This window comes from Sciurus carolinensis, chromosome 6 (assembly GCF_902686445.1).
Source record: "Sciurus carolinensis chromosome 6, mSciCar1.2, whole genome shotgun sequence".
Taxonomy (NCBI): Eukaryota; Metazoa; Chordata; class Mammalia; order Rodentia; family Sciuridae; genus Sciurus; species Sciurus carolinensis.
In genome coordinates, this window is record NC_062218.1 from 45,085,307 (window position 1) to 45,108,348 (window position 23,042).

The 23,042-nt window shown below is 38.0% G+C and overlaps 1 protein-coding gene across 3 annotated transcripts in view; it reads right to left on the minus strand.

The window, feature by feature from the left end:
* Positions 1–23,042, minus strand: part of Ankrd55 (ankyrin repeat domain 55) — a 99,712-nt gene that overhangs the window by 67,889 nt on the left and 8,781 nt on the right. For all 3 annotated transcript variants that reach the window (XM_047556414.1, XM_047556412.1, XM_047556415.1), the window contains exons 3-4: positions 8,303–8,425; positions 252–382 (exon numbers count right to left, since the gene is read on the minus strand). In XM_047556414.1, coding sequence (XP_047412370.1) covers positions 252–382; positions 8,303–8,425 — 254 coding nt within the window. The remainder of the gene's footprint in view (positions 1–251; positions 383–8,302; positions 8,426–23,042) is intronic.

Genomic DNA, 23,042 nt, shown 5'->3' on the forward strand with positions numbered 1-23,042 from the left:
AGATTCTGATGTTGTTAAAACAGAAAGGAATATTCTCTAGTGGTGATATTACTTCTGTCTTAACATTTGGAGGATCCCAAATGAATTAAATCCATGAAACAACTCAAAGTGGTGATATAAATGTTGAAGATGATTAAGGTAAAGCTTCAAGTTCTATTTGACCAGTTGCATTAATACAAAGAACACCCTTTGCAAGTGGGACCCCCAGGACACCCTGCTCCTTGGCCCCTTCGACAGACCCAAAACCATACCAGGTATGTTGCCAGGCATAAACTTGTGCGGCCGTAAGCATCCTGCATGTTAATATTGGCTCCCATCTTCAGCAGCAGCTTCACTGTGTCCACTTGACGTCCAGAAACTGCATGCATCAAGGGTGTACATCCTGTAATGAGACATTTTGACAGCCTTTAAAAATGTTTGACTTACTATTGCTTTGTAGTAGAGTTGAAGATCTGGTATTGCGATACCCCCTGCTTCACTCTTTCTGCCAAGGATTGCTTTAGCTATTCTGGGTTTTTTATTCTTCCAGATGAATTTCATAATTGCTTGCTCTATTTCTGTAAGGTACATCATTGGGATTTTAATTGGAATTGCATTGAATCTGTATAGCACTTTTGGTAGTATGGCCATTTTGACAATATTAATTCTTCCTATCCAAGAACATGGGAGATCTTTCCATCTTCTAAGGTGTTCTTTAATTTCTTTCTTTAGTGTTCTGTAGTTCTCATTGCAGAGGTCTTTCACCTCTTTTGTGAGATTGGTTCCCAAGTATTTTATTTTTTTCAATGCTATTGTGAATGGGGTAGTTTTCCTAATTTCTCTTTCTGAAGATTCATCACTTATGTATAAAAATGCATTAGATTTATGTGCATTGATCTTATATCTCGCTACTTTACTGAATTCACTTATGAGATCTAAAAGTTTTCTGGTGGAATTTCCTGGTTCCTCTAAGTATATAATCATATCATCAGCAAATAGGGATAGTTTGAGTTCTTCTTTTCCTATTCGTATCCCTTTAATTTCTTTGGTCTGTCTAATTGCTCTGGCTAGAGTTTCAAGGACGATATTGAAAAGAAGTGGTGAAAGAGGGCATCCCTGCCTTGTTCCAGTTTTTAGGGGGAATGCTTTCAGTTTTTCACCATTTAGAATGATATTAGCCATGGGCTTAGCATAGATGGCCTTTACAATGTTAAGGAATGTTCCCACTATCCCTATTTTTTCTAGTGTTTTGAGCATGAAGGGGTGCTGTATTTTATCAAATGCTTTTTCTGCATCTATTGAAATAATCATGTGATTCTTGACTTTAAGTCTATTGATATGGTGAATGACATTTATTGATTTCCTGATGTTGAACCAACCTTGCATCCCTGGGATGAAACCCACTTGATCATGGTGCACTATCTTTTTAATATGTTTTTGTATGCGATTTGCTAAAATTACAAAGCAATAGTAACAAAAACGGCATGGTATCGGTACCAAAATAGAAATGTGGATCAATGGTACAGAATAGAGGACACGGACACAAACCCAAATAAATACAATTTTCTCATACTAGACAAAGGGGTCAAAAATATGCAATGGAGAAAAGATAGCCTCTTCAACAAATGGTGCTGGGAAAATTGGAAATCCATATGCAACAGAATGAAACTAAACCCATATCTCTCACCATGCACGAAACTAAACTCAAAATGGATTAAGGACCTCGGAATCAGACCAGAAACCTTGCATCTTATAGAAGAAAAAGTAGGTCCAGAGCTTCAACATGTCAGCTTAGGACCAGACTTCCTCAACAGGACTCCCATAGCACAAGAAATAAAAGCAAGAATCAATAACTGGGATAGATTCAAACTAAAAAGCTTTCTCTCAGCAAAGGAAACTATCAGCAATTCGAAGAAAGAGCCTACAGAGTGGGAGAAAATCTTTGCCAATCATACTTCAGATAGAGCACTAATCTCCAGAATCTATAAAGAACTCAAAAAACTCTACACCAAGAATGCAAATAATCCAATCGACAAATGGGCTAAGGAAATGAATAGACACTTCACAGAAGAAGATCTACAAGCAATCAACAAACATATGGAAAAATGTTCAACATCTCTAGTAATAAGAGAAATGCAAATCAAAACCACCCTAAGATTCCATCTCACCCCAATTAGAATGGCGATTATCAAGAATACAAGCAACAACAAGGTGTTGGCGAGGATGTGGGGAGAAAGGTACACTCATACATTGCTGGTGGGGCTGCAAACTAGTGCAGCCACTCTGGAAAGCAGTGTGGAGACTCCTTAGAAAACTTGGAATGGAACCACCATTTGACCCAGCTATCCCACTCCTTGCTCTATACCCAAAGGACTTAAAATCAGCATATTACAGAGATACAACCACATCAATGTTCATAGCTGCTCAGTTCACAATAGCCAGACTGTGGAACCAACCTAGATGTCCTTCAGTTGATGAATGGATAAAGAAACTGTGGTATATATATACAATGGAATATTACTCAGCCATAAAGAATGATAAAATTATGGCATTTGCAGGCAAATGGATGAAATTGGAGAATATCATGCTAAGTGAGATAAGCCAATCTCAAAAAACCAAAGGACGAATGATATCGCTAATAAGTGGATGATGACACATAATGGGGGGAGGGAGGGGTTAGTGTTAGGGTTAGAGTTAGGGTTAGGGAGGGGGGCAAGAATGGAGGAAGGAAGGACTGTATAGAGGGAAAAGAGGGGTGGGAGGGGTGGGGGGGAAGGGAAAAAATAACAGAATGAATCAAACAACATTACCCTATGTAAATTTATGATTACACAAATGGTATGCCTTTACGCCATGTACAAACAGAGAAACAACATGTATTCCATTGTTTACAATAAAAAAAAATGTTTGACTTAAGAAATTTATGAACGGATTTTATTTGCCTCTTCATTTATTTTGCTGTTTGCAACACAAACTCAGCTGTTGAACTGTGTGGGATTGAAGAGAGATGAAGAGGATTGTTGCTACATTTATATAAACTATTTTTTCTGCTTTTTTTTCAATCTTCTGTAATTTTGCATAATTGATTAAAACACTTTGGGAAGATGATAAAAATTACTTATTATTGTTCCCGGGATCAGCATAATTTGGACTCTGATAGGCAGGTTTTTCTTGACTTGGCTTGAACAATGAAGAATCTGGAAATGTGTGGTAAGCAGCTCCAGCCAGGCACACTTTTATTGAAGGTACTGGTGGGATACCAGTCTTGGTTCATAGAAATTCTTACTAAAAGGATCTACCTGTACTAAATACTTCTCTGTTTTCAGAATCAGTATAGGCTAAGTTTGATTTTTAAGTATATTTTCTTCCTGAGTAAAAAGAGAGATGAAAATTCCACATGTTGATGAACTTTGCAGGGCTGTTGGAACCAGCCAGCCTAGTGAGGTAGAATCCAGGTGCTTCACATTCTTTCAGGCGAAGAAACCAAATACCAGGCACAGCCCCTCACCCAACTGAGACTCGTTCAGATGTCTTTTGACTGGAGATTCAGGGTGAATTGTGATTCTTCTCTGGATGAATTGCAAGCTATGACCCTCAGAGACCCCTGAGAATGGGTATTTCCTAGGATGTTCTCACAGAAAGACTGCGTCCAGCAACCCAATTTCTTCCTAAACCCCTCCCTTCCAAAACTCTTTCAGGCATCTGTGCTGGGTGGAAGCAGCAATGAAGTGCTATGTCTTAAAATAGTGGTAAGTTTCCTCTCTTACCTCCCTTATTCCCTTGTTCCTGTCAACAAGTGGTAGTTATAACTACTGGGACAAAAAAGAACATGTTGAAAAAGGCAATTATTGAAGCATTTTTAAAAAAATCTTAAATAGTCAGTAAATAAAGCTAAAGAATTCCTGATATTATTTTCAAAAAAGTACATACCATGTCTGGCTAATGTTTGTTTATTTTTTAATTAAATTAAATTAATTAATTAATTTTTGTCCCCAGAACTGAGGATTGAACCCAGGGGCTCTCTGCCACTGAGCTACAGCTCTAGTCCTTTTTATCTTTTGTTGAGACAGAGTCTCACTAAGTTGCCCAGACTGGCCTTGAACTTGTAAACCTTCTGCCTCAGCCTCCCTGTCCCTAGGATTGCAGGTGTGCACCACCACACCTAGCTCTATCTGTCTTGAGATCCCAGCTTACATATGAATTTCCTTACAGAATCCCTCCCTGACCCTCCATTGTAAACTAGATCTCCAACTTACAGGCTCTCATCATCCTTTATTTTTCCTTAATAACTCTTCTACCACTTTGTAATTATGCATATTGGGGGGTAATTGTTTATTTAGAAATTCTCTCCTCTAAGTTATATGTTCTAAAGGGAAGGGACCAAATTCTTTGAGCTCATCACTATGTCCTGGGTATCAATCACTCTGCCTAGTGCATAGAAGATATTAGCAATTTTGAAATGAATAGCAGAATGATTCCTGAACAGCATTTTTTATTTTAAAATAATCTTACTGAGGTATCTCTGAGGTTTAGAGAGAAGTGATGGAAGGTTCATTTCCAAATGAGCTCCAAAATTTATTTTAAGTTGATATGCCTGTCTGTCCTTGTCAGTAATACAAAAATACAAGTTAAATAAGTAAACCTAAAGTAGAACAAATAAAAAAGTACAGCATTGTTGCTGTAAGTAAAATTAATGTATAAGAAGTATTCTATAAACAAAAGCAATGGGAAGTAACAAAGACTAGCAACCGAAAACATAAGGTTCTTAGGAAAAAATCTAACAGAAGAAGAACAAGATATGTGGATAAAATTATTAAACTTACTGGATGATATAAAAGAAGAACTAAACATGGAAAGAGACTATGTTTATGAAGGGAAAATTCAATATCAGTTTCCTGAAAATAAACCGATAAATTCAGTGCAGTTTCAATACAAATTCAACCAAACTGTTGTGAAATATGAAAAAAAGTTTTTTTTTTTTTTTTCCAGGACAACTTTAAAAGTAGAACAAAGGGAGGGAAATTGCCTTACGTAGAACTGACAAGAATTATTATGAAGTTTTGATTGTTGAAACAATGAATAGATCAACAGAGCAGAAAAGTGAGCCCAAGAAACATTCCAACCTACATGGGAACTCAGTGTGTGGCTAAGTGACATTATAAATCAGTAAGATAAAAAAAGTTATTTAATAAATGGTGCTGACCAACTAGCAAAACAGAAGGGATAAGTTAAAAACAAAGTCCAGGCTTCATACCATGTATAAAAATAGTCAGATGGATGAGAGACCAAATATGAAGAGCAAAATTTAACAAACTTCTAAAAGAAAATATAGAAGCATATCTTTATAACCTTCAGGTTGGTAAGGCTTTACTGAAGAAGATGTAAAATCAACAAACTGCATGGAAAATATTTTGTTAAATTCAATTATATTCAAATTTTAAATTTCTGTCTTACATAAGTTACCATAAACAAAATGAAAAGGCCAGCCCCATATTTGGAGGAGTTATTTTAATTTATAAAACCAAGAAAAGATTATTTGCTAAAGTAAATAAAGAATAATTCAACAATACAACCAGGAAGACATAAACAACCTAGGAGAAAAATAATGGACACATATGTATATACGAGCAATTCACAAAAGAGAAAACACAAACCAATGAACATATAAAAAATTACCTCACAAATATCACAAATATTTTCAGTATATGTGCTTTTTATTTCCTTTCATTGACTTTTTACACTGCCTTTTGTGCTCATGTTGCAGGAGGCTGGACATGAGTGGTCAGAGTGGACATCCATGCCTTGTTCCTGATTTGGGGGTCAAAACATTTGACTTTTTACCACTAAGTAAAATATTAGCTTTAAGGGTTTTTCGTTGTTTTTGTGTTTTTTCTTTTTCTTCTTCTTTTTATTTTTAAATTTTTTTGTTAATAATAGACAGGATCTTGCTACATTTCTCACCCTGGCCTTGAACTCATGATCCTCCTGCCTCAGCCTCTTGAGTAGCTGGTACACAGGCTCATTTGACCACACCTAGCTTTGTAGCTAATCTTTATCATATTAAGAAAGTTCTCATCTTTTTCTGTTTTTTCTGAGATTTTAAATTATGAATGTGTACTAAGTTTTGTCAAAAGCTTCTTCTGTATCAGTGGATGTGAATACATGCTTTTTCTTCTTTAGTTGGTTAATTTGGTGGATTACAATGGCTTTCGAATGTCAAACCAGACTTATATCCCTAGGAACGACCACCCCTGTCATTTTGTATAATTCTTCCCATATAGTACTGAATTTGATTTACTCTTATTAAGGAGTTTTGAATTCACGTTCATGGGGACTATTGGTCTGTAGAGTTTTTAAACTATAATCTTTGTCTGGTTTTGATTTGAAAATAATAATAGCTCATAAATATAACTGACAAGTGTTTCCTTTTGTATCTTTTCTGGAAGAGATTGTGTAGAATTGATGTTGATTTTTCTTTAGAAGTTTGTAGAAATCTCCAGTAAGACCATCTAAGCCTAAAGATATTCTTTATGGGGAATTTAAAAATTATAAATTCAGTTTCCTGAAGAGTTTACATAGGAATATTCAAATCACTAATTTCCTATTGGCTGCTTTATGGTAATTTATCTGAAAATTTTTTTTGTTAACACATTAATTGTACATACTAATAAGGCTCAGTGTGATATTTCCAAACATGCACAGAATGTGCACTAATCAAATCCAATCTCCCCTTTTCCACCTAGTTTGTTATTTTTTGAGGAATTGATCCATTTTATCTAAATTGTCAAGTTTATGCGTGTATAGTTGTTTATAGTATTTCCTTCTTCTATTTAGATGGGGTTTGTAGTGATCTCCTGATTTTTCATTCTTGATGGTGTTAATTTGTATCTTCTTCCATTTTCTGTTTGCCAGCATTATTAGAGGTTTGTCAACTTTATCTTTTCGAAGAATCAGTACCTTATTTGATTGATTTTCTCTGTTGTTTTTGTTTTCAGTTTCAGCTTTTCTCTTTATATTTTTTTTCCTCTTGCTTGTTTTGGATTTGTTTTGCTCTTTTTTTTCTAAGCTTTTATGGTGACAGCTTAGATTAATTAATGATTGAAATTTCCCCTCTCTTCTAAAATATGCATTTCTTTTCATGTATAAAGTTCCCTCTTAGCATTGCTTTAGTGTTGGCACTTATTGATTGTTCATTCAATTTGAGATCTTCCTGTTTCTCTATTTGACAAATAATTTACATAAATTTGTATATTGGATATTACCTTACGGGATTTTTGATCCACTTTATTTTAGCTGGCTTCCCTAGATACTGCTCCAAAAAAAGGAAGTGAAGGGGGTGGCATCCTGTTACGGCAAGGTGGGATTATAAATTCAGGTTCCCTGTTGGCTTCCATTGACATCTGCGGGAGAGGACTCTATTATTACTGGATGCTGGTCAAAAGCCTAACTTTCAACAAGGCCTCCCTCTCACATCATCCTTAGGTAAGGGAAGGAGGACCTCAGTGCCTGGTCGGGTGGAAGTCCAAGCTCCCCACTTGGTCTTTGCTGGAATGGGTAGCCTGGGGCCGCCGACGGGGTGTGTGTGTGTGTGTGTGTGTGTGTGTGTGTGTGTGTCTGGAGCACAGCCATCATTGTCTAAAAAGTTTTCTGTCTTGCTAAGCTGTTTCTTTCCTGGTGGTTTGGCTAGAAAATGCAAGTTTTTGTTGGGACATTTTTGTCTGTGTCTGTTGACATTTCTGGGTTGCCAGTTTCTTCAACTCCAACTCTGGAATGTACCAGGCAAAAAGAAACCCAGGATATTACCACTATGTCATTCCTGGGGCTCCAGTCTGTCATTTTCTCTCCATCTTCCAGAGTTTTCTTATGTTGATTTTATATATAATGTCTGGGGTTTTTAGTTGTACTTAGCAGAAAGAATAGAGGAAAAAGCACATCCACTCCCTCTTCCCAGAAGCAGAAGTCCTTGCTCTCTAACACTTACATTTTTCCAATATCCATTGCCACTAAAAGTAACCTGTTCTTTCCACAACCCTGTTGGAACTACTTGGCCTATTTTGCTCACTCATATAAAGATAATGGAAATAAACTAACTGACTTTATTCTAAGGGATGATGCAAAAGAATTTGAGACTTTGTATCTAACAGTCTTATGTAAAGAAATATTGCAGTATCTACACATAGTCACAGGCAATGTATCCATTGTCCCTGCAGTACCAAAGTGGCCTGTCACAGGTAACTTTAAAAAAAATCATGCTTATCTCAAAATATCATCTCCAAAAGGATGAAATACAACACCCTGGATTTAAAGTGCGTAAAAATCTCACCTTCACTGTCACAGCATTCCAGGATGGCAGGGTCTTCCCGGATCACTGCAGTCAGAGCATTGACATCTCCGTTAGATGCTGCCTGATAGACCATGGTCAGGTCAACTTCTTCAGATGAGTCACCTTTATGAATCAAACAGACACATTGTTAGTGTGTGGAGCGAGTTTGTTCAAAGAATAACCACCTAAGTCGTCACCCACTCAAGTGATTCATTAAACCTTTCTGGTGAATCTGGGCAGACAGCTGAGTCATCCAGAGCACTGTACCTTCACCACTTCTGGAGGAAGGTGGGCTACTTGTGACACCACTGTATGCTGGAAAGGAGCCTGAGGGTTAGACGTTCTTTGAGATTTTGTGGTTCTTTCCAGCATTCAGGTTTCTCGAAATCAGTGAGACCAGAGAGGGAAGGGAGCCCTCATCTTGGTTCTGTTTCATTTTTGGTCGGAATCAGGTTACTTCTCAGTGACTCAGTTTACCCACCCTTGAGAGAGGCATTGTGCTCCTCATTCTCTGTCCTCCAGATGCACTCAGAACTCTTTCCTGTCTGGCTCTGCATTCTCCCCCTGCCCAGTGCAGTGTCTAGCAGTAGTGGTGTCCCTCCCACCAGGAGGTCTTCCTGTGCAGAGCCAGCTCTTACTGGGCTCCATGACAACCATCCCTTCTCACTTTCCTTCAGCTGTGACCTAGGTAATGGCTTCCTGCTGGTGTTCACCTGTTCACCTTTGGTGCATGTCCTTGGAATCCTGTTTCACTTTTGCATGTTGTTCCTTCATGAAAGGTCCTTCATTTCAACCCTGGAGTTTCATGAGATGGTAGTTCCAGAAGCAGTAGGGTGGTGTGCGTCTCCTTTGAACTAGGTCACCACCTGTATTATACTGTTTTGCACGACTGAACCATCGAATAGTGCTGCCGAAGGTGACAACAGAATCATGGGTCATGTGACCCCAGGGGAGCACAAGAAGGTTCGAGAAGCAAGCTTTTCTAATAAGAAGACTCCTGGTGAGATGCCGTGCAGAGTTCCTCTATACAGTTTCTCCCAGACATGTTTTCCCCCTCTAGCATAGACAGCCATTGTTTGGAGAAAAAAATTGAAAGAAAGAAAAGTTTTGGTTTTTTTTAAGTTGCCATTTTCTACTAATGTTGACATTATGCTAGTGATACTTTTCAGTTCTAATTGATCTTTAGTTGGCAGGGTTCCTAACCCATTGGTTTGGGTTCTCTGTCCCAGTATTTCTAAGAAGTCATTGATGATTTTTAACCAGTTAACTTGGAGCAACTTGTTATTGAAAACAATTCAGTAGGTGGTAGCTCTCTAATTTGTCCATGGTATTTTTTTTCCATAAGCAGACTCACCTGTGCATTTGCATGGGGGCTGGAAGTGGAAGGTTAGGGGTGTCCAGGTTGAGGGCCACTTTTGTGGTAAGTATGAGAACTCTGGAACCAGACATTTGGGTACAAGTTCTGCTTGTACTGACCACCTGTGTGAATGTGGTCCAATTTTTCTGGGCCTTAGTTTCCTTTTCTTTAAAATGGTGGTGATGATGATCATGACTCCCTGTGCCATAAGGTTGTAGTGAGAAAGATAATGTGTTAATGTTTAATCCTGTGTGCTTTTAGAACAGGATCCAGCCTTTAGTAAACACTGTATGCACTTTGCTACTACTAGTGCTGCTTTTTGGTGTGTGTGTGAGGGTCCTTATTTAGATAGCATGAGAAATCTGAGATATGTAGAGAAAAATATCTCTTGTTGATGATGGCTAATAAAGAATCCATATGTTGCACAGAACATTAACTCTTTATTAAAGACCTTCGCAGAATCCAGACTTTTTGTTAACATGGCTCATAATATCTTTGCATACAAGAAATGGGTCCCAGACCCAAGACAAAGATGGGCCTGGTATCTGGTTATATGTGCACATCTGAAGATGCTGGCAGCATCGTTTCAGAAGGAAGATCCTGGTGGTGGGCCAAGGAGATTCCAAAGGTGACACTAGAATTGTGGGTCTTCATAGTCTGTATATAATATGCTTATGTAACATATGCTAATGAACTTATGACTTGTACAGGACTGTTTGCAAGAAAATATGCAAAGGCAAATTCATCACACTGTGGAGCTGCCTTCCTGATAGAATCAGGATCCCCAAAATCTTGCCAGAAGGATTTGGATAGATCATATTTAATAGGCATAAGCTGAAAGTAGCATATTTCAGTCCATGAAACACAATGAAGAGTGGTTGAACCTATGGATTTAGTTGTTCAAAGTTCCCTCACCCTGCTGTTAACCTGAACCTGAATGTTCTCTGGGGACCACCTCTGTTCCATTTTCAGCCCATAGGCTAATTCAGTTGAATTGACTGTATCCTAGTCAGGGGACAGAATATGTGACCTGAATCAAAACCACTCTACATTTGTATTATCATGGACAGAGACTGATTCAGGGATGTGACCCAGTTAGACTACCCATGAACCTGGGAATGTGGTGACATCTCATGGTTTTAGACCATGTTTAAGTATGAAAACTAAAAACAAGGAGATGAACAGACAGGACTCAAGAGAAGAAAAGAATTGAGACCTGGGGACATAACTCAAACTCCCGAATCAAGCTGCATCTTATGTCAGCATCTCTAGAACATTTACATGTGCCAATCAATTCTTTTTTTGCTTAAGTCAATTTGCATTATCTTGTGTGTATGTTTTGGTTTTCTTTTTAGTCACTGAGAGTATTCTAACAAATAAGAGGTTTTAGCAGTGGCACAATACAAAAGAACTTAGGGTTTTATTTGGACAGTTAGTTCCAATAAACTAGAAGGAACAGTGGTTGCATTACTGAGTCTAGATATCACAATGAGGAAGGTGATAGCACCTGCCCATTCTTTTTTCTTTCATTTTTATTTGCTCTTTTTAGTATACATGAAAGTAGAATGCATTTTGACCTATCATACACACATGGAGTATAACTTCCCATTTTTGTTGTTGAACATGATGTGGAGTTTCCCTGGTTGTGCATTCATACATGAACATAGGAATGTTTTGTCTGATTCATTCTACTGTTTTCCACCTTCCTGTTTTTTTTTTTTTTTTTTTTTTTTGCGGTGCTGGGGATTGAACCCAGGTCCTTGTGCTTGAGGGGCAGGCACTCTACCAACTGAGCTATATCCCCAGCCCCACCTTCTCGTTCTTAACCAGACAGTGTCATATCGAGGTCTACAATTTTTAGATAGCTGGAGAGCATTCAGAGAGTGACCAGAATTTCATTCATGTGACATGAGAAATGGCTCAAGGAAATAAATGTGTTTCCTCTGGAGATCATTATTCTATGAAGTCATGATAGTAGACTTTAGATATATAAAATATGCATAGCATAAAATGGCAATACCATTTTAGCCATTTTTAAGAGTTCAGTTCAGTGGCATTAGGTACATTCACATTGTTGTGCGAACATCACCTTCACCTATGTCCAGGACTCTTCAATTTCCAAGTCCCATCTCCCATTAAACAGTAACTCCTCACTCTTTCCTGCCCCCAGCCCCTGGAAAGCACCATTTCACCTTCTGAGTCTGTGAATTTTACTACTCTAGGTATCGTATATTTGTGGAATCATTAAAATTTGTGTTTTTGTGTTAGCTAATTTTGCTTATCATAATGTCGACAAGGGTCATCCACTCTGTGATGTTGTAATATCAGATTTTCCCTCCTTTCAAGGCTAAACAACATTCCACTGTACATATGTACCATATGGTGTTTATTCACTTATCTGCTGATGAACACTTGGGTGGTTTTCACCTTGTGGCTGTTGTGAACGTGCCACCATAGACATGGGTGTACACGTCTCTTGAGACACTGTTTTCAATTCATGTGGGTACATACTCAGAAATGGAATTGCTGACTCATGAGGTAATCTGTTTTAATTTTGTGGAGGGGGGAACCACCATAGAGTTCTTCATAATAGTTACACTACTTTATATTCTCGCCAGTGGTGCACAAATGTTCCAATTTCCTCATGTCTTCACCCACACGTATTATTTATTGCGTGCATGTGTGTGCACGCGCATGCATGCACACGTGTGGTTTTTGTATTTTGATAGTAGTCATCCTAATGAGTGTGAAGTGTATCTAATTGTGGTTTTCAATTGCATTTCCCTAACGATTAGTGATGTAGAACATCTTTTCATGTGTTATTGGCCATTCCCCTTTATATTTTGGGAGAAATGTCTACTCACATCCTTTGCCTACTTTTATATTGGATTGTTTGTTTTTTGTTGTTGAGTTTATAGGAGATCTTTATATATTAAACCTTTATCAGATATATGATTTACAAGTATTTTCTTCCGTTCTGTGGTCTGTCTTTTCACATTGTTTTTTTTTTTTTTTTTTTTTTTTTTTTTGGTGCTGGGGATCGAACCCAGGGCCTTGTGCTTGCAAGGCAAGCACTCGACCAACTGAGCTATCTCCCCAGCCCTCACATTGTTGATGTTATCTTTTGGTGAACAAAAGTTTTACCTTTTCAGAGTTCATTTTGACTATTTTTTTCTTTTGACGCCCATGTTTTTAGTGTTATATCCAAAAAAAATCATTGCCAAATCCAGTGTCAACAAAGCTTTCCACCTATTCTTTCTTCCTTTGGTACTGGGGATTGAACCCAGAGTTGCTTTACCACTGGGCCACATTCCTAGTCCTTTTTATTTTGTTTTATTTTGAGACAGAGTATCACTAAGTTGTTTAGGGGCCCAGTTGCTGAGGCTGGCATTGAAGTTGGGATTCTCCTGCCTCAGCCTCCCTAGTTGCCCCGTCCTATGCTTTCTCCTAAGAATTCTAGGTCTTATGTATCAGTCTTTCATCTACTTTTAGTTAATTTTTGAATATGGTATGAGGTAACAGTACAAGTGCATTGTTTTCCATGTGACTATCTAGTTGCTCAAGCACTAAATGTTGAAAAGACTATTCTTTCCCTACTGAGTGGTCTTGGTGCCCTTGTTGGAAAGCAGTTAACCATAGATGTATGGGATTATTTATGAACTCTCAGTTCTTTTCCATTCATCCATAGCCTGTGTTTATGCCAGTATCACATTTTTTAAAATTACTATAGCTTTGCAGTAAATTTTGAAATCAGGAAGTGTAAGTTCTCTAGTTTTGTTCTTTTTTTGTAAAATTCTTTTGGCGATTTGAAGTCTCTTGAGATTCTAAATGAATTTTAGGATGGATTTTTTAATTTCGGTAAAAACAGGGACATTGTGAAATGTATTGAATATACAGATTGCTTTGGGTAGTATTGACATCTTAACAATATTAAATCTAAAATCAGGCTATGTGCATAAATAAATAGACTACAGGGGATTTCACCTTTATGTAGAAGTAGAAAGAACCAATCAGAAATAAATAAATAGATAAGTGAAAGAAAGATCAGTAGAGTAGTGGGCTGGGGTTGTGGCTCAGTGGTAGAGTGCTTGCTTGGCAAGTGTGAGGCCCTGGGTTCAATACTCAGCACCACATATAAATAAATAATATTGAAAAAAAAAATCCATTGACAACTAAATATATTTAAAAAATAAAAGATCAGTAGAGTAAAGAAAGGAGGATGGGGGGAGGAAAAAGAGGGAGAATGTCAACTTAAATCAAATTCCATGCATGTATGATTTTTTTTGGGTATGAACCCAGCTACTATGTACAAATATAATGCTCTTATTTAAAAAGAAGAAAAAAAATATATTAAGTCTTTTAATTCAGGAAACATAGGGTGTCTTTTCATTTATTGGTAACTACTTTAATTTCTTTCAGCAATTCTTTGTAGTTTTCAGTGTATGTCTTTTACCTCCTTGGTTGCTTATTTCAAAGTATTTTATTCTTTTTGATGCTATTGTAAATAGGATTGTTTTTCGAAGGGCTTTTATGCAGTCAATTTTGTGGGTAAGTTGTTCTGTGAAACTTCAGCAATTAGAAATAGCAGTGGGTGAGAGTGACAGAAAGGTATTTTAATTGTTACAGCTTTGTAAAAAATGTTCCAGGTCACTGCAAGAGGTAATAAACTTCCTGTCATTGAAAACGACCAGTCATGGCTAGGTGACCACCAAGGAAGCGTGTTTAGTAGGAATTCAAACAGAATGAAGTACAGCGGAGGGTGAAGGAAGACCTGAGAGGCAGAACAGAATGTACTTCAGAGCTCCTTTTATCCCTGGGATATGATTCTAAACCACAGAGTGATTAGGAAATAGGAAACGAGGGAACCTCCCTAGAGGTTGTGTAGAAACAGCTAGTATAAACTGTGGTCACTGCAAATAACCAGCCTAGCCTTCACGAGGGTACAAAGAATCTCTGCAGAAACGAGAACGGGTGGTGTAGGAATAACAGGTTCAAAGAGAAGGACAACTGATGGCTCTTATGGAATCTAAAATGGAGGCAGGAGAAATCTTTCCTACGAAGGCCACAGAAGCACTTAAGATGTCCAAATGATCTATGGAAATAACCACCATCTACTCATTCATCATCTATTCATCAGATGCCTGTCTTTGTTCCCATGGAGCATGTTTTGAATGACTCTTGCCTTTCTGTGTGAAAGCTAGACATTGAAGGGTATAAAGAGAGATTCCAGAGCTGGTGTGGTGGTACACGCTTGCAGTCCCAACCACTTGGGAAGCTGAGGTGGGAGGATCACTTGAGCCTACGACCTCACTTCACCTCAGAGAAAGAGAGAGCGAGAGAGAAGGGGAAAGGGAGGGGAGGAGAGGAGGGAGAGAGATTCCAGAATGTACACTGTACACAGAGGAAGAGAGACTGACCATGGAGAGAATGGGAGAGACATGAAGAAATATGAAGAAAGACACATGTGAAAAGATGTAGGTTATATTTTGTAAACAATTATGTGTGATATATATGACATATAAAAGACTGAAAGAACATGCATCAACAATGAATATCTTAGATATTTTTCTGAACTTTCTATGTTTTCTACATTCTCTGTGATGAATTTACATTTGTTTATACTCATCAAAGTTAACCAAGCATTTTTTTTTTCTTAAATGTGGAAAGAGGAGTGTGACTTCTTAGCTTTATATCAATATGCTACTCTTAAAGAAGACAGAGCCTAGTTTGTCTATAGCTAACAAGTCCTTGATATTTCACAAAGTTCTCAAACAGGGAAAAAAAAAATCTTTTTAAACTAATTTTGACCCTTAAAACTACCCTAGTAGATTTTTAAAAAACTGAGTAAATATTTTAAATTGTCATCAATTTTTATCAACAAACTGGGAGGATAATGTTCTTGAAATCCTCTCTTTCCTTCATTTCTCATGATCAAAAAACTTACTGGTTTCTGGATGTATCATAAATTATGGATCTAATCTCAAGGGCCTAGTTGTTAATGATGGATTTTCAGATGTATGATAGGCTGTTTGCTCTGGGTCTTCAGATTTTACACCAATGTGGGCCCCTTTTCTAGAGCTTTCTATAGTGGGGTTCTGTCAAGTTCCTCAGGAAAGCCCTTGACTGCATTGATTACCAAGCATATTTTGTCCTAATTACCTAGAGGTCTGCTTGACACTTGTTCTGCTTAAGTCGTGACCCTTTTGTGGAAGGGCCAGGCTGGTGTAAGAGCAGTTTGAGTAATGCAATTTCAAGAGTCCAATCCAGATGGTTTGAGAAACTTTCTTTGATTTATTCTATTCTGTGGATTCTTGGGTGACTAAACCTACCCTAGAGTCACTCATGAAGTCTGGATTCATTCTGGGCAACTACAGAGGATTACAGAACTTTCTTCGATTGTTCCTTGAACTAGAACTGAGTGCCTCTGAAGAACACACATTTTTTCATTCATCCATTTACTCCACTTCCACCATAGACTAGTGAAAGTGTGGGTACAAAAGTGGTAGAATCTCAGTCTCCAAGAGCAACATAACATGCCCTAGTAGGAAGACAAATGTCTAATTCATGATTAAAACATACGGGAACTTTATGGCAGGACAGGGAGGAATCACTTCAATAATGGCTTCCCAGGCATCTCCTAATTGAAATCCCGAGTTCCTCCTGCAGAATTATCCTGGATGCTGTGAGACAGTGCAGAAATGGCACTCTCAGGGCCACCCAGAACAGACTATCCCCGAGAAGGCGAGGTCTTTCCACCTTGAGGGAGGGTGCCTGCTTTCACTGCACCCTGATGTCTCCATGTGACAACATTGCCACCCACTGGTGGTGGAAAGCCTCTGTGGCCTTGACTTGGGCTTTGAGCCAGGATGGTGCCTGTGCTGCTAGGTAGGATTAAGATCTAGTCTGGAACTCTGTCCACACAGGAACAAGTTGAAGGTCATCGATACAGTTGTCCAGCATTGAATCAAAATTAGTCTCATGTGACCCTTATCATATACAGCATGTGACATGCAGCACACATACATGGAGGCAATATAGAAAAATGCTAGGGACAGACTCTGGGCCTTAACCTCCAGGGGTGGAATCCCGGCACTGCCGCTTTCCTGCTAGCCATGTGACCTCAGTCAAGTTGCTTAACATTTCTCTGCCTGTTTTTCTCTGTCAAATGGGATAAGAATAGTGCCTGTCTCACAGAACTGTCCAGAGAGCTAAGTGACTTAATTCACACCAAGATTTGAGAGCAATGCCTGGACCAATATGTGTTCAAAGTGTGTTAATTAGTATTATTACCCACATTTCTACTTTGACATAGATAGGCACCCTGTCACCTTTCTCCCTGAAGAGATGCTCTCAGCAGGCTGTTGTGAGTGGTGAACTGAAGCAGCTTGCTATTTCTCACGTTTTCTTCTCCACTCCCTCAGTGTGCATTCTCTTAGAAAGTGTCAATCATGTGCGAAGAAGAGAAAGAGTCTTGTGTTTTAACATTTTAAAGAGAAAAATAACTCCAAACTTCCTATAGGTACCAGCTGAGAGGAGAAAGAGTCCAAACAGCTTTCATGGTGTGGGGTGGAAAAGAGGGGATTTCACCCTGAGTGGAGGAGAGTCTTGCAAGAACATTACCTCAGGAGTGATATCTGGTCAACATCAGACTTTTCTCTGTAACCAGATTTATCCTGCCATACTTGTTGTGTTTCTTTGAATCTCTACATCCCTGTGTTCCTGGGGGGAGTTCTTCTGAAGTGTGGATGCTTTACCATTTTTAGTCTATCTCCTACACGGAGGGCAACCTTGAAAATGGACTTTCTGTTTTATGAAGCTTGTCTGTGCTCAGTAAAGATGACTCTCTGGAATGCATTTTTATAGAATGCACTTTAACTGTAATAAACCAATTCTTAAAAAGACTCCCTTTAATGCATAGAACCTTCAGAGTGGGGTAACTGTATTTGTTGATCAACTTAGTATGCAAGTTCTACTCAAATGAATTTTCTCACTCACTCTGAAGTTTTGTGGAAATATTTTTGATGTTGCAGCATTGTGTCAGAAAGTTCTTTGGTAATTAGGAAGTGTACATCTTAATTTGATTGTGCTAGCCTAGCTAGCTTTTGGAAATTGAAAAGTAAACCACATGGTGTTATGTCAACTGTCCTTCCTCTAATCTCCCTTATTATCTTCGGAGTAGTCTATATGACTCCACCTACCTCTTTTGCTTTTAAGAAAGGGCAAGGGTTGGAGTCAGGTATTTGCTATTTTAACTGGAGACTCTGGGGTAGGGGTGGTGGTGACAGGTGGGTAGAGAAGCAGGGTTTGTGTAGTTTGGGGCCAGTGGAACGTGATAGCTGCATATTGGAAACACTGGAAAGAGAGTTTAGGATTGTTTTCTGTAGATCCCAAACTAGTTCTGGTGGGTATGACTGGAATAAATGAGACTTCTGAATAACAGAAATGTTCAGAAATAGAAAAGATTACCTTGTGATCTAGTGTACTCCTCTCTACTACCCAGATTTAGCAGGTTCTGACCAAATGTATCCTGTGGAAGTTCTCAAGGAGACACTGGTATTGAGTAGCAGGCAGACCCCTAAGTTTCCACATGATTGATGAGAACATCACTGTAACTACCTAACCAGTGTGGAGAGCCAAACAGTGAATCACCTGCCCTTGCAAGAATGACTTTTGGGCTGGGAAAGATTTACAGAAGGAGGTCTTCCTGGATGTTGTAAAGGCCTTTTCCTGTGCCACTTGTAAAACTGTCCCTAGTGCCTTGATCCTCTGAAAATAGTTTTATAAAACCAAATATATGTTAGGTGGCTGGCCCACGTGCCAGTTTGAACAAGTCTATTTCGCTCTATGGTTCTTGAACTTCATGCTGTCCTTGAAGCTCTCTTGTGGCTTTGCTCTGTCAGAGGGACTTCCATGATGTTCTTGCCATTTGAATTCTCTTTTCCCCATTGTTATCAATGATGTATTTTCAGATGGTACAGGATTTCTTCCTTCTTTAAATTTTCTTTGAAATTTCACTGATCCTCTAAAGTGTGCTTTCAGTCTACGGTCACAGACTGACAGTAGTTCCTTGAAGACTGTATGATGGGTTCCTAAAGATGCTTACAAGCAACTGAAATAGAATTGCTTCTCATGACATTGGGATAATTTCTGGGTACCCACAATGGTTTCATTGTTACTTGATCAAAGGCATAGAATAAAACCAACCTTCCCTTCATGAGAACTCACTAGGATTCACACTAGAGTTTATACGCACTGTAGCAAAAATGAGTTTGACACATAACCCAAAGTTGGAACTCAGCTGTGGAGAGTTGGCTGTACAATGAGGGGTGGGGAAGGGCAAGTTACTGGCAATGATAGAAAGGTTCTACATGGGGAAGAGTGAATGTTTTTAACATGTTAAGATAAATGACAAATGACTGAGGAAAAAATAATTCTCAACTGAAGCACAGAAGAAGAATGAACATTTTCTACTTTATTTTCTAAGGTTAGCCTAAACTGGTAAACACACACACACACACACAAAGACACAAAACAAAAAATTCTAAGTTGTAAATTAAATTCTACTGGATCAAATTCATTTGGGTTAAAAGAACAATATAACATGGCCAAATAGAGCTCATTTCAGATTAAAGATACTTTGATTTTAGGGTATCCATTAATAAAATATATCACAAAAGTGGACAAAGGAGTAATATATGATTAGATGAACAAAGACCAGAAAAGCATTTTATACAATTTGGTATCTGTTCCTAAAAAGCTGCTTTTAGCAATAGATTATATTATTTAATATCATTAAGAATATTTATTTCCAATTGATTGCAAACATCATACCTAATAGTGAAACAATGCAGAAAGAAAGATATATGACAAACTTGAACTGATAATGTAAGATAAGCAAAATGGAAGTGGGATATAATAATCACAAAGCAAGAGCAAAACAATCATAACTTAGTCATAGCTAATTTTTATAGATGACTTTGTTACAGGCACTTTCCTAACAGTTTCATCTTAGGCCATTTATTTGCTTTAACAACTTTATGAAGTAGGTAGTATGAAGAAATTGAAGCAAAGAAGGGTTTTATGGCTTTTTTGAAAGTTTCAAAGTTATTAAGTGGTAAAGCAAGATTAGAAACCAGTTCATCTGACCTGCAGCCAGAATTCTCACCCACTATGCGGCACTAAATAATTTCAATAATTTACAGTAGTTCACCTTTATCTAGTTTCAGCTACCCATAGTATACAGTGGTCTGAAAATATCAAATGAAAAATTCCAGAAATAAACACTTCATAAGTTTTATATTACACCCCATTTTGTGTATCATTACAAAATCTTTTGCAGTCCCACTCTGTCCTGCATGAGAAGTGAATCATCCCTTGGGCCAGTATCTCCATGCTGTATATGCTATTTACCCATTTGTCACTTAGTAGCCTGTGGGAAGCCACCCATGACCTGTATGAGAACCAAGCATAGCTGGACTATTAACCAGGAAAATCTGGTCTTAGGAACTCTCAGTTATTAATAACTGATCAAGATTGCCTGAGTTAGTTCACTGTGGAAATTCCAATGCAGGACCTGGAGGTGGGAATGACCCGCTAGAGCCAAATGGCTTGCTTAACTCCACCCCATCCTGTTTTTCATGGAAGAAGCTCCTACCAGTCCCCTTTTGATCTGTACTTTTATAAATAAAGTGCAGGCCCCTTCCTTTGTTAAAACCAAACCCTTATGGACCGCTAAATCAGTCATGCCCCTGCTTCAGACATAATTCTGTCTTCTGTCATTATTCCTGATAAATTTCATCAGCCTCTTATTTCATAGCCAGCCCATCCCTCCTACAGGAACCCTTTCCCTCACCCATGCGGGACATGTGGCAATAGTAGCCAGTTTGTTTATGAGGTTGACTGTCACTGTATTGCAGTGCTTATGTTCAAATAACACTTTTTTTACTTAATAATGTAGATTTTTACATTATTAAGTGTTATTTTACTTAATAATGGCCCCAAAGGGTAAGAGTAGTGGTGCTGCCAATTCAGATATGCCAAAGAGGAGCCATAAAGTGCTTCCTTTAAGTGAAAGGTGAAAGTACACTAAGATATTTTGAGGGAGACAGAGGGAAAAAGAGATAGTGTGTGCATGTGTGCATGTGTGTGTGTGTGAGAGAGAGAGAGACCACATTTGTATAACTTTAAAGTATACTTCTATAATTATTCCATGTTTTTATCATTTATGCTTGGTAATCTCTTGCTTGGTAATCTCTTGGCAATTCTTAAACTTGACTCTAGATATGTATGTATAGGAAGAAACAATATATATAGGGTTTGGTATTATCTGTGGTTTCAGGCATCCCCTGGGGGTCTTATCCCCTTATCCTTAGGGGATTCATGGTAATTACCCATAAGGTCGAGCAAGGGAGTCAACCAAAGAATTAATACAATATGATTAAAATAGTTAACAAAGTTGGAATTTAAAAGTAAGTATAAAAGTACATAGTCTACCATAAATAATACAAGGAGAAAAATAACCCATTGCAATGAAAATATAACTCAGGAATATACCTCTCTAAAATATTCATAATTCAAGTTAAGAAAACTATGTAACTTTATTGCAAGGTAGATAAAAGAAGAGTAGAATTTATGAAAATACATACTATTTTCCTAATTAGAAAGACTAAATAGTATAAGGAAAATTTAATTATTGCCAATATCCATTTATGTTTAGTGTCTTAACTTCAATCAAATTTCCTACAATTTGGGGAGAAGTGGGGGTCAGGAAAATATTAGCTTTAATTTGTAACAATATGAGGACAAGGGTATGTTTCAATGAAGTAAAAAGAATATATTCAAGTATTTGATTATACTTTAAAAGAAAAATCTCTGGAAGGATATATCAGAAACTGTTCACAGTGTTTACTTTCAGAGAAGGGAGTTGAATAACTGGAAACAGGGGAGTGGGTGAACATGACTGGACGTGTTTTAAATCTTGAAAGTGTGTGAATATGGTTTCAAAAACAAAAAGAAACAAAAAAAAAGGAGATTAAAAACATAGCTAAGAATATCCAACATAATTGAAAAAACTATCAATATTGAAGGAGAATTCTTCTATTAAACAGTCCATTATAAAATTGTAATAATTAAAATAATGGGGTTCTGCCTAAAAACTAGAGAGGTCACTAGAGCACCGTGAAGCTCGGAAATGTGTGTGGCAGCCACATGGAAGGTGGAAGCCAGAAATTAGACTGGCTTTTGAGTCAGTGACAGAGTTTGATCTAGAAGTCATCTTAGACTCAGAGGAAAGAGGACTGGGAGCAGAGAGGGGAAGTAAGAATGCTTTGAAGTCTATGAGCGTCCCCACAGAATTAACTACCTTCTGATGAGATTTTCCTGGTTAGGCCAATTCTTGCCCTTCTGAATGTGAAAATGGGTGCTTTGCTGTGGAGGAGGAGACAGCTTGAAAGGTGGCTGTTCTCTTACCTTGGAAGATGGGTTGTCCATGTGACCTTAGTTGAGTCACTTATAATAATCACTAGCACTTACTAAGTGATTACTCTGGACCAGGTGCTGTTCCAAGGACTTTGTACGTATTACTTCATTAAATCCTTAGAGGATTGTTAGAACCATCTTTATAACCACCCTATAACCTCATAACTGGGCAATTACTGTGGGCCACACAGTACAGATCCACACACTTGGTATTTATCAGTTAATTTAGTCTGTTGCAATCCTTGGCAGTATCATCATCTTCACTTACAAGGGGAGGAAATCAAGGAGCAGAGATGCTAAACAGCTGGCTCACACAGTAAGTGGCAGTTCCAGGGTCATACAGCTCAGGGCACTGTATCACTGTGAATCCTTCTGTGTCTCAGCCTTCACATATAAAGAGTGAGGGAGTTGGATTATATTTTTACTAAGATTTTTTACAATTTTAAAAGTACTACTATTATAAGGCAAATCACCTCCAGGATCCATCCTAAAATTGGTTTCTGCTGTGGTCACCTGAAACCAAATACCCACCCATCCATCTCAACACTTCTCTCTATTCAGTGGTCCCTGCAAGACAGTCTACTTATAGCCCAAACTCTAGAGTAACATTATGCAACCAGAAGGATGCAAGTGTCATTTTGGGTAAATTCCAGGTGCCCCTCTCACAGTTTTTAAAAATGAGATTAAAAAAAAAAAATAGCAGACTGTGTTCTGTTTACCACAGTGAATGAAAGATCAAAGGTGTAGTCTCAAGAGTAAAGTTGGTGGAAACATGTCCAAAGTACAGGATGCCAAGGTTGGAAGAATTCTTTTTATTTTATTTTTTTCAGCTGCTGTTTTCATGTGACCTTGTTTATAGAGCCAGAGCTCTCAGAAATGTCTCCTGGAGAAATGTCAACTTGTCGC